The sequence below is a fragment of the Eleginops maclovinus genome, chromosome 6 (assembly GCF_036324505.1).
Source record: "Eleginops maclovinus isolate JMC-PN-2008 ecotype Puerto Natales chromosome 6, JC_Emac_rtc_rv5, whole genome shotgun sequence".
Lineage (NCBI taxonomy): Eukaryota > Metazoa > Chordata > Actinopteri > Perciformes > Eleginopidae > Eleginops > Eleginops maclovinus.
The window spans coordinates 20,715,900-20,730,609 of record NC_086354.1 but is presented as its reverse complement, the minus strand read 5'-3'; the positions used below and the strand labels follow the sequence as shown (position 1 = coordinate 20,730,609).

The window sequence follows — 14,710 nt, the reverse complement described above, 5'->3', positions numbered from 1 at the left end:
ATTATCAGTCACCTGATTTCATTTAAAATTACAATTGTATTTAAAACGGCAACTACTTTGCACCCTTTATTATGTATATATCCTTTGTTTATAGTGTTTTTAGTAGTAGTAGTCTATAATTGTGTTGTCTAACTTATTCTGTATATTTGTATATTGTGTACTCTTTAGATATGTATTTTGTCTTTTGTTAATATGTACATACAGTAAATTACCTGTCTCTTTATTGCTGCTGCTGTAAAAATCAATCCTAATTTAGGATCAATTAAGTACATTTTATGTAATCTAAATCTAACAACAACAATATGTGTTTTGAGTAATGATGAAAGAAGAGCAACTGAGAAATTTTACATAAGTTAAAAAAACAATATCAAAGTATAAAATACATGAAGTTAAAAACTACTGTTTTCGAAAAGCGTACTAAATCACACAAGTAGCACAATATTAAAGTGTCAGCAGTAAAAGTATTCTTTAAGCAAAATGGCTAATTTCATTACAATACATAAACATATAACAAGAATTATAAGGGTTCTGAAGCTGAGATTAAGCTGTTTTCCAAATGCAAGATAGGGCAAATGTATTTATATAACACATTCATATCCAAAGAAAACCCAAAGTAATGTACAGATATTAAAGGGGCAAAAAAAAAGAGCATACAGTAAAAAGCAATACAAATAATTCAAGCAAAAGCATAAACTATAAACCAATAAAAACAACAAACAATCACAAGCCCACAGAATGAAATAAAAACAATGAAATAAACAAACATACCTCAACATTAAGGCAAAACAGCTCACTTCCGGTCCTTCTCTTGTTGACACCTGCAAGCTTGACTGTTTGTGGAGAGGAGGGATGATTGTCAGGGGAGAGTTAATAAAAAGCCAAGCGATCAGCTGTCTGTAAACTTTAAAACAATTGATGAATTTAAGAAGAAATCTTTGCATCTGTCCACACAAATACCTTGAGATGGAAATGATCCAACTATAGTACAAATGGGATTAAGTGATTAAGAGCCACAATCTAATCAGCCTGAGCTTCCTTTGTGTGTGCAGCTCTGAAACTCAAACCATGGAGGAGTTTGAAGCTCACACGAAGCCCCTTTGACAAAACTCTCTTAATCACAGAACCTCAGTTACCTGCTTAACCAGTTATGGTTTTGAGACTCAGTCACTCATGTATGTTCTTCCCACACATGCCTTTTACGGCCCCTTTCTTTCTCTCCTAAGACATCCCTCGCAGCTGCAGAAAAACACACTTTTTGTGAAAGGTTTTACTTGCAGAATGAGGAAGCTGCAGGAGCAAAAAAAATAGAGCAGTGCACAGCAACATTCCAGAGGGGGGAAGTTGCCACATGACAGCGTGATTACAGGTAAATCAAGACTTATGATCGAGAAAAAGCATTTCTGTCTCAAGAAAACCATTAAAGAAAAAGGTTGTGGAGCCTCAACATCTCTGATCCAATCCAGATGTTCAGTCAGGTTTGCTCCACACTCCCAACAGACATTGAAGTCATGAAGAGTATTTACTTTAAACTCTCCCTCAAATGTACAGCTTTATTTTAAACCCTCAAACTGAGACTCGCCAGCTTTCAGTGTGAAGGAGAAAGCGCTGAGATTCATTATTACCAATAAACACACACCCTAGAGTCATTTGGAGTGACTCTCCTTGGAAAGAAAAAAAATACAATTCACTCTTTTATGTCACAAATCCTGCTTTCATTCACATACAGAGTCTAGGCTATTACTGGGGACAATGAGATCTACTCAGTAGGTTCCCTAGAGCTTTTTAGGGGGCAATTAACCTAAGATTAAGCTAAAAAAGTAGATAAAAATGGCAGAATTTTGGGGCCGAAGTCAGTCTTTCAGGCTAGTACTCAGTATTGCTCCACATGTATTTAATTCCCAAAGTAAAAACGCATTTGAATCATCATTTAGCTTTTAGTCAGGAGTTAAAGGTTGTTAACACATTAAAAAACACTGAGTATGTTAATCACAAGGCTAAGTGCTACACACACACACACACACACACACACACACACACACACACACACACACACACACACACACACACACACACACACACACACACACACACACACACACACACACACACACACACACACACACACACACACACACACACACACACACACACACACACACACACACACACATTAAAACAGCTGGGCACTGTAGAAAATGTTAATTGAACTAAATAGAAGACTCATTTCAGCTGCGGATTAATACACATTCATATGTTGTTGGATTAACTGGAGCACTACGGCACAGAGTAAACACATATCAGGTTCTATCAAACATTTATAGGAGTACTTTGTCCTTGGATTAGTTGCCATAAAACTCACCAGCCCCTTAAAAAAACGTTATTAATAATTAACAAATCAAGTATTAACAGATAATCAATATTCCTGATATTGTGGAGAAGTCTTTTTTAGATCTGTATGTTGAGGAATAGAAGTTGTGATCGATAAAATTACATAGTTGTTGGATTAGCTGTTATTTCTGTTAAATCCGTTCTTCCAGCTGGCTCAGAGTGGGTTGGTTCTTGCAGGCTTCCTAAATACAGTCAGGATTATAATATATAAGCATGCCTTAATATCAGGACTGAATCAAACTCAGGATGATTAAAGCCTCAAACTGAAACATCAGTGTGGAAATTCACCACATGTGGGGAAGCTGCCACAGATTCATTAATGGAGGGGAATTATTGGACTGTAATTTGTAAATGAAAAAAGCCTTAATGCATGTCATGCCGTGTGTTGGGGGTGGGAGGATAATGTGACCTATCGTGCTGTGCTGTTGTGTTTTCTGTGTGTGTTTGTGTACTTTCATACCTGCGGACTACCAGAAAAAAGTATGTTTTGTACTGCAAGGTTCCAGGACGCTTGAGAAATAAAGAAACATCTAAATTATTACAAGAATAAAGAAAACTCCAAACTTGCAGAAAAAAGTCAGGGTCCTTTGTAGTGTCGGAAATGCTATCATTTACGTCACACCTGAATGCGACAAAGACGAAATTTCCGTGTGAGGCAGGTTTTTCTTTAGTAATAAGGACACCCTGCTCGTATTAAAGTCCTTCAGTTAAAGTATTTTCTTGTCCCCTCTGATAAACGCCAGTCCAAACCAGAATTTGTTCATGTTGAATATCTCTGAATGCTCGGCCTCCAGACACTCATTACACGATGTTTGTTCACATCTGAACAAACATCGTCTAATGGTCAAAAGAAAAAATGTAGCTGTGATGACTCAGGCCACCTGTGGTTTGAAGGAATAATCTGTCCTTTAGGAAAGTTTGATTTAGGATCCGCAGAGAAGAACCTGCCGTTTTTTGTGCACTGATGTTTTACCCCCCGGAGAATATGGTATTTCAAACTGAAATTAATAATTCAAGGAGCAAGTGAAGTATGACACGGGCGACACAGGGTTCCCAGAGCCAATTGTGGAAGTCCCCCGAACGTTCTTTGTACATGCCATTTAAAGAGGAAAAACGAGTGTGCGCACCTAAAGTGTGTGTATTCCCATGAGGTAGGCAATAACTCTGTGTGCCTCACTAAGGTGACTTAGGTCAATTCCTAGGGTATCTTTAACGTATTCCAGATGTTGTTTTTCACTCTTCTTCCACCCACCATTCCTCTGACCTCAGGGAGCATCTGCCCTGGTATATCTCCAGATTTAATACACCACACAAGTCACCTGTCCGGAGTTGTATTTCATTTATTTTGTGGATAACTGATAAATTGCTAAGTCAAAAACCATGTGTGTTTTGGTACATTTTGAATCATTAGTGCATTTATTAAAGGTTGAACATGTCAAAAAAAACAAAGCCTTTAACCTAAAAGAAAAGTTGGACATTTTTCTTCTTCGTTCTTCGTCGCACTTTGAGAGCAAAATTAAGAGGCTACATCTAATATAACTGTGTGGTCTTGGTAAGGGGGAGGGGGCACAACTCTAAACACCAATGAGAAATAAAAAATAAAAGAATATATATATATTTTTTTCAATTCCAAAATGTTCATTTGGGTGGGCTTTAAACATTTTTGGTGGCTGAAGTCCACCTTAAATAGGCCTAGCTATGCCACTGGTGTGCCCTCACTCTATTCCTCTGTGCCCCTCTCTATCTCTCACACATAGAAAATGAAAATCTAAAGACACACATACCTCTGCTCAGCCGGATGTCTTGTAAATGTCACACACCATGATATTGATAGAAATCAGTATTAAGACCAGAAGCAAATTATTGTCAGCCACACACTCTCTTAATAATGAGAAAACTACACATTTTATATTACTGCATGTTGCTTCTTTGAACTAAGTTGGTATTCATTGCCTTGAACACTCCTTTACAAATGTGGCTTTACAATATTTAAATGTTTGTATTTAAAACAAACCAATGACTAAGGTTGGTTCAAATAATGCTTCATGACGGTTATTTAAAAATAAATGAAGTGTATTTTAGTTCATTATCCTCGCATGATAACTATCTCAACTTGTACCCTGTGACTGGCAGAAGCTCTGCTGACAGAGATGCACTTTCTCTCTTATTTATTTTGTTACCGCGGTTCAGGCAACTCAGGAGTCCTTCTGTGTCGGGGGCCAGCTTTCCGTGAGCAGGCCCTCTCACACAAATCTACAACTGCAAAGTGTGACCGTTTTGATTTGACAACTTTGTATTGAGTTATTACGGTTTTATCTGAGTTGTATTTTCGCCGTTCAGAAGCAGATCTCTCCCTTCCCTGTCACATCGCGAGTGCAGTAAAGCCCGCCTCCGGTACTGCAGGATCTGCATTCTGATTGGCTAAATCAGTGTCGGAAACTCTGTGTAACAATTGGCCTGGAACTTGTGTGTTGTTAATCCTTTGTGAACTTGGATACATATGCGCAAAAAACCCCCCAAAAAACCACACAATTAAAATTCGATATGAACTGAGGAGCCGCATGAGACTGGGCAAAGAGCCGCATGCGGCTCAAGAGCCATGGGTTGGCCACCCCTGCCATAGTGTCTTTCTATTGGTTTAATTTGTCACCTATGTTACAACAAGGTCTCCATACGCACAGTTTTTCTCTATACCTAGGTTGAAGAAATTTCCTTTTCCTCCTTTAAAGGAACTGGTGACTATTCTCGCCCAGCCGTACTCCCCCTGAAGGCAAAACAAAGCAAACATTAGATATTCTGCATTCAAAACCCCCAAATCTATGAATTACCTGTACTAAAAACACCGTCTGTCAAGTAAACAGAGTACATTCATGCCTAGTAAAGTAGTTAGGTGTGAATGTTTTAGCTGCAGAGGTGATTCATTTGCAGGGTGTGGTGCAAAGAGAGAAAGAGATACCTACCCAGAACTCTCCCCAGGAGTTCCTGACTATCCAGTACTCGGTGCCGTCCTCCGACACACCCCACCCAGCCACAGAGATGATGTGATTTGACAGAGACAGTGGGTGAAACTCTGAGAAGATTCCTCCTGAATATTCCTCCAGGCCAGCAGTGGCCATCAGGGCACAACTGAAGGGAAGAAGGAGAGTTTTTCAACCTGACTATCTACTTATATATCAAGTTATATGAAAAAATCCAGCCTTTTGTGATTCTAATAGAAGAAGCAAGATAATAAATTATGAAGGTAAAATAATGAAATACTAAAATCCACAGATGAAAGTCAATAAAGACAAGGGATACAAAATGGTGAGATAGAACAAAAGCTTGAAAACAAAGGCTATCAATATGAACCCTTGAGTTGCTCCCGATGGCCAACTGTGAATGAATGTGTAGGACTGTTATATACCAAGAGCAATTGGCACTGCTCTGTATGAATGAGGTGTCAATATGTAGTACGTAAAGCATTTTAAGGTGACGAAAAGACCTGATAAAGCGCTATAAAAGTACAGTCATCCAATTGAGGAAGAGGATTTAACACACTTCGTTAATCCCACATGGGACAATTCCGTTTTAAAACGATTTAAAGGATGGTCTTAATTTCCCTATTCATTTAAACTTCCTTTTTCATAAGTCCTCTGTCGACACTATTTTGCGATAGGATTAGAAACCCTTTACTGAGGAAACTGTTTAAATGTTAATCACTGAAAAGGGTAATGATGAGTCAGAAAAAATATTGGTTTAAAAAAAAGCCTCAAACCTATTTTTATATACCTAAAAAATGCTTTCAGAGGAACACAGTGCGTCCTTGTAACTAAGTGTGAATCTGAGTGCTAACTTTCACAAACGAGTTTCCTGCTCTGAATCTGCAGATCTTCACTAAAGCAGTTTCTCCCTCAAGGTCTTTTATTGATATAATTTATAAACAAGTTTTATATATACTTTTTTCTTCAGTCGATGATTTAAACTCAATTTCAAACTTAGATTTCTCATCCTATTTGAAGCATTTGAATTCGCAATCCTATTATTCCCATGCATCTCCAAAGTCTGATCCAACAGGTCTGCTGGAGGTGTCTGGATAAATAAGATAAAGAACTGGGGGAGGAAGCCTTACTCTACCTGATGGGCCCATTGGTGTAAATCTCAGCTTTTATCTTGTCTCTTCCAGAAATCTTTCCGTAGTCGCCAACTTTCCACAAAGTGTAGTTCTTCACCACAGCACACGACTCAAAGTTGGAGCAGGTGCCACACTGGTTAAACTGCTCACACTCTGGAACAAATGAGATGACATAATGATGATGTATTCTGGACTCAGACAAAAGATATTTAAAGACAACATCCATGATATTGTTAATTTGTTTAGTTTGAGACTCAAAACATCGGCTTTAAGGAACAACTGGAGCTTACGATGTTGTCTAAATGTCCCAAATAATGTCCCCAAGCTGATGATATCAGTTTTTACAATATAATAAACCTTCTCTACACTTGATCCAACATTTTAGACAGAAAAAATAGTAAAAAATATGTAACCTCCAAACCATTACCCCAATATTTGACTGTTATAATTGAGCTTTAAAATGAAGATTTCCCTCATCGAAACAAAAGGGTTAAGCACAAACCAATCAAAAAAAGGATAATCCTGCACCAGGTTGTCCACATACTTTTGGCCAAATAGTGGATCCGATTGATTAAAAGATAACACGTTTATATTTATATACTTTGGTCTCTGGCCTGGTAGTTGTTGCAGGTTTCATCAGGAATGCCTTTCCTGTGAGCGTAGGCGTAGACTCTCAGGTGATCTCCTCCGTGACAGGAGCCGGCCTGACCGCAGTCGATCACGTTCTGCACTGACAGGTAGGCCGACGGCCACACTCCTCCTCGCTTTATGTTGATACGGTCTTGGACAAAAGAATAACAATACAAACGTTAAATGCTAAATGCTTTACAACTATTGGCTCGTCATGATATATGTGATACTGTACATTGTGGAAAAAAATGTCTACTAAATTTCTGTCTGTCTCAGAATTATTTGACTTTAATCCCATCTCCTATCCAACCCCCCGTGGTTACCGGCTAGTGCACTGGTAGCTCCCATGGCCCAGCAGGAGCCGCAGTACTGGGGGATGTGCTGATTCCGGGTGGTGCTCACATAATTCTTCCCCTCGATGTTCCTCCAGTCCCAGGACGGAGGAAGGTCCGACACTTTCACGTACTCATGTGGCCGGGCCTTTGTCCTTAAATCAGTAAGAAAAGGAGCTCATGTTTACATTGATAATATTATCAAAAGATACAAAACAGTTGATAGAATATAGAAACACATTATATCAGAAATAGTCACAGTTCAAACTTGGACATTTGCAAAAGATAACATTTTAATGACAGTAAAACATCTAGTGGAAATTATCACTGTCATAAAATCCCAAAATAATGTAATAAAGTACATTTCATCTACAGAAATCGAAATGCTTTCATTGAGTAACTGTTGGGTCTAATTGTGTACGATACAGTTAATCATGCGATGATCTTTCCACATTATAATAATAATTACTATGCAAGCCATGCAGGAAAGGGCAACAACCAATATTCAATCCCTATGATAGCTTTTCAATACGTAGGCCAGTTGAATGTTCATTTGAGATCTCAGGGATTTTCCAGAGATCAATACTACGTTATGATTTATAAGGATATAGTAAGCTTTAAGCACGTTGTGTCTTCATTTGTCATTTTTTAAACTTTGATATCATTTCACATTTTAGTGCCCTTTCTACCGTACATGCATGCTCAGCTCAATCCATTAAGCTGGTGATTATCAAGGGGGACTTGAATACCTGTATACCCTGCTGGGTAGCATGTTGTTTGATTAACATGTTGTTGTTGATGTTTTATTTTGGATTAAGCATACCTTTAAAAACTGTACCATTACTTTAAAAAGTACATGATAAAGCGTAGATGTTTACGTTACATTTGACCACTTACTACATTAACTTACAACACAAACCGAACCTGTCATGTAAAACACGTAGGATGATTTCCGTTTGTTTACTCACAACAACAAATTCAAATCCTTAAACTGCGCCCTGTCAGAGCAACATGAACATCATTTCTCCACTTACTTTACAACGTCTGGAGTGTCGTCTGTGATGGGTTTATAACACGGTTCAGATATGAGTCTTGAGCAGGGGCGGCTGGCCCATAGGGGGCGATAGTGCACCGCCCTCCTTAAGCCAAACGAAAAAAAAAAAAAAAAAAAAAAAGAGAGAAAAGAGTTTATTTTGCCGGTCTAAGTCTTAATAGTATAGTCCAAACAGCAGCCTGAATATCGCTGCGACAATCAGCAGCCTGGATGTCACTGTCCAACCAGTAGCCCCGCCCCCTTGGGGCGATATCAGTCAGATTGAAAATCGCCCCAGGCGCTCTCATAGACTTACATGTTGAGACTCGTTTTTTCAAAAATCGAACGATACAATGCATTTCTATGGGCTCCGGGGGGGCTTGCCCTAACGTGATTTCGTCATACGCAGTTACGCACTGATGCGTGCTCGGACGTACAGCGCGCGCGTCATGCCTGTTGGGTCTGTTGGTTTTCTATACCTTTACTAAACCTGTAAACTGTATAGTGGTAAATGGAATATGTTCTGGAAAATTTTGATTAATTACAGTTTTGATTATAGTATAATTTGATTTGATTATTGCTATGGCATCCATGATGGCTATAAATTGTAGACTGTGCTAAAAGTGATTTCAAGGGCAAACTATTAGATGACAAACTATCTGTTAATGTGTGTTTTATTGTGGAACCAAATGTATTGTATATTTTATGTCTGGGGTTGCATCTAGTGGTTGAAAACCAAATTAAACAATGAGATGTGACACTGTAAAGCTGGCTATCTGACTTTTATTTATTATTATTTTACCCATTGAATGGGTCATCTTAGCCATCATCACAACTTTTGCCCCCCCTGAGAAATTTGTCAGGAGCCGCCACTGGTCTTGAGGAGCTTATTTGCATGGAAAACGACGCTAAACAAAGCAGCAGCGCTATGTGTGTTATTGAAGACTCCATGTTGCTACCCCACCGTCATGTGACCCACACGCGCAGCCAGCGCCCCCTGCCGGCTCTTGTTACCACGACAATAGCGTCACACAGGCTGTTGAATTGATCGTGATACGTTTATTATTGAATTGATTGTGAACTTGTTGATTTATACGGTTATTTTTTTCATAAATACAAGTAAAACAAAAACAGTGAAACTTAATTTACATCAGTGAGATTGAAAAACCATTATACTTAGATGTGTCTAAGTTTATTTATAGGTTTTCTATTTTTTAAATGGTTTGTAATTATCCCTTATGAGTTGGTAAGTACATGGCTGAAGTAATTGTACATTTAAGTGGTATTTTAATAAAAGAAAAATACAAATTAAATGAAATGTTTTAGGGATGAGACGCTTTGTGGATTATTTCACTTAACATTGTTTAATGTATGTATGAAAGTCTACTTTATTTCACACCAAACATTTTAAACAAAGACAATCAACTAAATAATAATCCATAGCTTAATTATTATGTTCATTTTATACTTTGTGTTTTTTTTAAATTAGTTAATTACTTATGTGTTTTATACTTCTGTCTCATATAACACATCCCTATTTTGCTTTTCAACACAGTGATCAATGTCTATATATATGTCAATAAAAACAGGTGTTAGAGCAGTGCAGGTTTGGCAGCATCAGCAGGAAACTTTAAATAACATACTCAGTTACAATCACATTAGGACTAATGCAGGGACTGATGATTGGTTTGGTTTTCATATGCAGCTCCTAACAAGGTTATGAAGTCACAGGATGAGGCTCAACTTCAATCAAGGTTTGTTTTTGTGACTGGGAAGCACTATTGTTTGTGCTTTTAATGATTAAACTAGAATCAGATTAGATGTGCATTAGCTGTCTAATGAACCCCCTGCAGGAGCACGAGATAAATCACTCACCAGTTATACTCTATTGTGTGATCCATCTTCAGGTTGTGATGATGATGCTTAGCAGTTAATATAAAATCTGCTGAGTAGTAAGAGGAAAGTATGTTCATGTGTTAATGTCGGTGTCAAAGGTAATAAGATGCAAACCACCTTAATAATAATATCTCTGTAGTACATGCAATAATTCTGGGAAGAGAGTTTACTTTTGGCGCTTTAAGGCACATTCAAAGCAGCACTCTTACTTGCAATTAACCATTTTTGAACAAGTAAATAATTCAACAACTGGCTTTGATTAGTTTCTAATTTTGCAACTTCACATAACTGGAAACGGTATATATTCAGTGAGATGTTTTAAGTCATTTTAAAATGTATGAAATCAGGCAGCCTCTTTCCACAGTAGTACAAGTTGCAGGAGTAAAGTAGGTACCAGGAAAATATAAACAGCACTTCATTACAGAACAAACGTTGAATCATGGCTCTGAACATCTGAAAATGATGATGTATGTGACAGTGAGGATGGGGAGGTTGCGTTTTCCCAGAAGGAGTCGCTCACCTCAAATCATTTATTAGTCTCCATTCAAAGCTCATGAAACCATTCGCAAACAAACCTGCTGCTATACGAAACATTTAAATAACAAAAGTAAACAGCTATAATTCTGGGCTGACAAGTCGACCTCAACTTCTGACTGGATGAATATAAAGAAAACATTCTTGGTCCACGTAGACAGGAAATAATATTTATGGAACTAAAATAAATAAAATGGAAGGTTTATTTTAGTGGAAACATGCTCAGTCCAAACTGAAACTAAATGAATCGAGTAAACTTCATTTGACTATAAAAGCAAGGTACAAGGAAACAATATTTTCAAGTTTTTTTAAAGCCCTAGCCTACTATAATCATTTTCAGGTACATATCTATATTTTGTGATACTACTGGGACATGTCTCCATGCTTTAATGTTCAAAAAGCTCTTTATTTTTCTCCTACTGCCTGTGCTGCAAGAACTCTTTCCACCCTCTGTCTGAATCCAGAGCCCAGTCTCCTCTGATTGGTTAGCTGGCCGGCTCTGTTGTGATTGGTCAACAGCTTAGAGTTGGAATGCTAGCCAATAGGCGCACGTGTTACATAGTGATGTCGCTATGTTACAGAAGTAAACAAAGGAGTTCAATGGAGGCGTTTCAGGCAGGGGTGGGGGGGGGAGAGAATCTGCTTCTGGATTTACATGCACAAAAACCTATATAACAAAAAAGGCATAATAGAGCCTCTTTAATTTATCCACATTGACTCAACATGATAGATAAACATAGATCAAATGTAACCCTTTACATTGAAATTGAAAAAAAACGTACTATTGGAAATACTTAATCCTTTAGGAATATAATTATTTTGGGTAATAAACTTTCTTCTACTCACAAAAACATCAAACGTCCTCCTCTTTAAATCATTTCCTCTGTGTTTTCTCTGACAGCAGACACCGCCGACTACTCTTAAGAAGTCCATTGTGTTGCGACACACAGAGACTGCTGTCTGCTGCGGGACCAGAGGAATGAAGTCCCGTCGACCTTTGACCACTTAGATCATCGCTGCTGCGTTCAAAACCGAACTTTTCCCCACTTTGGCACTTCTTCAGACGAACAAACAGTTCTCAGTAATACATGGCCTCACAACACAAGGCTGCTCTTTAAATCTGAGTGCTGTAACTCTTTCAGGCTGTAATGTGATGTTACAAACATCCAAGAGGTAATACAAGACCATCTGTCAACATATCAGCTCTTCACGACGAGGCCTACATCCTGGATATGTGCATGAACATGAGCATCCTCCTGCCAGCTAATTCTGAGGCGACGACATCACTAACGGACCTTTGGATAATGTATGCCATTATACTTTTTTTAATTCGTAACACAAAATAGCTTTTAGACCTGGTTTCTTACATAGGAAGCACAATCATTCAGTACTGGTCATTTGTCCTGCATCTCTTGAAGATACAGCCTCTACTATGCATCAGTAATTGATGCTCTTTGTGAGAATGGTTTAATAGTAATCGTTGAAGCTTGCCTTTCTTAAGTAAGCAGCCTGGCTTTACAGAGGCCACTGGCTTTTGTTCTAGACTAATGGATATATCTCTATTTTATATGGTACAGTTACTCATGGTCATTTCACTAAAGTGGTCCGGACTGAAATCCCAACAACTATTTGATTGATTGTCAATAACTTTCTGCAGACAATAACGGTTCCCCGAGGATGAATCCTTATGATTTTGACATGAGTTTAACTTGAAAGTTGAGTGAAATGTCAGAACACTATTGATGTTTTTGGGGTAATTGTATACCCTCATTCATGTCTCCCTCAGCATTGATTTGAATCTGCTGGAGATCCCCTGGGTTTTTATTGAGCGCCACCACGAGGCCAAGATTTAAATTTCCTAAGTACCTTTTTTAAAGACTATACCTGCAATATGAATGGAGTTGCCACGTGAACTCATTACCCTCATGTACTTTGTATTAATGCTAATTACCTAATGCATGCTAAACATCAGCATCTTGGCATTGCAATTATAAGTTAAGCGAGCTAATGTAATCCATCCATCCATCCATCCATCCATCCATCCATCCATCCATCTTCTCCCGCTTTTCCGTCAGGGTCGCGGAGGTAACAGCTCCAGCAGACAGCCCCAAACTTTCCTTTCCCTGGCCACATCAACCAGCTCTGACTGGGGATTCCAAGGCACTCCCAGGCCAGCGAAGAGATATAATCCCTCCACCTGGTCCTAGGTCTACCCCTCGGTCTCTTCCCAGCTGGACGTGCCTGGAACTAGGGAGGCGCCCAGGTGGCATCCTCACTAGGTGCCCGAACCACCTCAACTGGCTCCTTTCAACGCAAAATGTAATAATTTAGCATTAAAAAATGGCGGGAGAAAATAAAGTCAAACTGTCAGGGAAATAAGAAATATTAAATCTGACTGTTTTGCAGCCGGATTACAAGTATTTGTATGTTTAGTTTACATGATCTTATGTGCAAAGATTACTAAAAACCAACAAGAGGTTGAATCACATCTCTTTTAAATTCAAATCTGGGAGTTTCCTTTCAGCGATATACACTTGATGTCTTTCTAAATTCCAGAAGAGGCGATCTGCAGCCGCAGCTACCACAGAGGACACTAAAAAGCCCACTTAAGCAGAGGCACCTTTAGAGTGCATGGAAAGTGCATCCATGTAAATATTGAACAAACACACCGTGTGGATTTCACTTACGGATCAATATCGAAGCAATCTGGACGATAATCTCATTTGCACTTCTGTTTTCTTCTTGGCAGAAGCTCCTGCAGACTGGCACTGTGGGATCTCCAGTGAACTTACTATAAATTCAGCGTTTAGAAAGATTTTCACAAAAGTAATGAATATTTTATTCTGGCAGGGTTTCTGTGATAGACTAGACAGAAAGGACCTTTTTTAAAAATAAATAATAAAACAATCAATCTGCTGCTGAGGATTGTGTGAAGTTGTGAATACATTGACTGTCTTTTGAGATTGTTACTCTGAACTGTTACTGTGAAGGTAAAGTGTTAGGAGTCAGACATTGATTTTACTTGTGCTATTGATGTGCTATCAAAAGGTTTGTGAGACCATGGTGTCACATATATTTTTCAGATATCTCATTTTGAAAGGACATATTATAGAATATCTTTGCATTTGTGTCATTTTTACAAATATAAAAGATTATTCCTTGCAACATTTAAGCAAATAAGGACTCTTTTTTCATAAAGTGTGCATAATTTCTGCTGTAAATGTTACCCAAGGATGTACACTATATGGTCAAAAGTATTAAGACATCTAGAAATTAAACCATCACATTAAGCACATTTTTCTCAATGGGAGTCTGACTGAGATTAAGAGTCTATTTTCCAAGCGACACCTGTAGGGAAATTCTGCAGCAACAGAATAAGAGAACTAAGACCAAAGGTACCAAGAAATGACATGCAGTAAAGAACAAGGGTCTGTTACTGTTGTACATTTGTGCTGCACAATGCAAAGCAACACCAATCATTCCAGTGTGAGGAAGGTTAGTCAGTAACATCTGACCTGAAGCTTCCCTGTGTTCTCTATAAAACTGGTTTGTACATTTGTACAATTTGTCAATAACTCCCTCTCAAGAATTGGATGAATAATGGATCAAAGGCAAATGTTACTTAAGATTCACATCCATCTGAGGGATTACATCAGCAGGGCCGGACTTCAAACGGCAGAAACAAATCAAGCGCTGCCATGTTTTGAGGTTGGTTATTGATCATGGCTGGCTGCAGTTCAGGGCCCCATAGATGACTGCTCCCACTTGACCGCTGCAGCAGAGCAT

The 14,710-nt window shown here is 38.5% G+C and overlaps 1 protein-coding gene across 1 annotated transcript; it reads right to left on the bottom strand.

The window, feature by feature from the left end:
* Positions 1-3,712: 3,712 nt before the first annotated feature.
* On the bottom strand, positions 3,713-9,492 carry LOC134866517 (cathepsin Z). The gene is made up of 7 exons (XM_063886729.1): positions 9,378-9,492; positions 8,496-8,558; positions 7,453-7,616; positions 7,101-7,280; positions 6,502-6,652; positions 5,349-5,514; positions 3,713-5,152 (listed from the first exon to the last, which is right to left on the bottom strand). Exons 1-7 carry the CDS (start codon positions 9,443-9,445, stop codon positions 5,039-5,041), a joined length of 906 nt encoding a protein of 301 aa, XP_063742799.1. The 5' UTR covers positions 9,446-9,492; the 3' UTR covers positions 3,713-5,038.
* Positions 9,493-14,710: the final 5,218 nt, after the last annotated feature.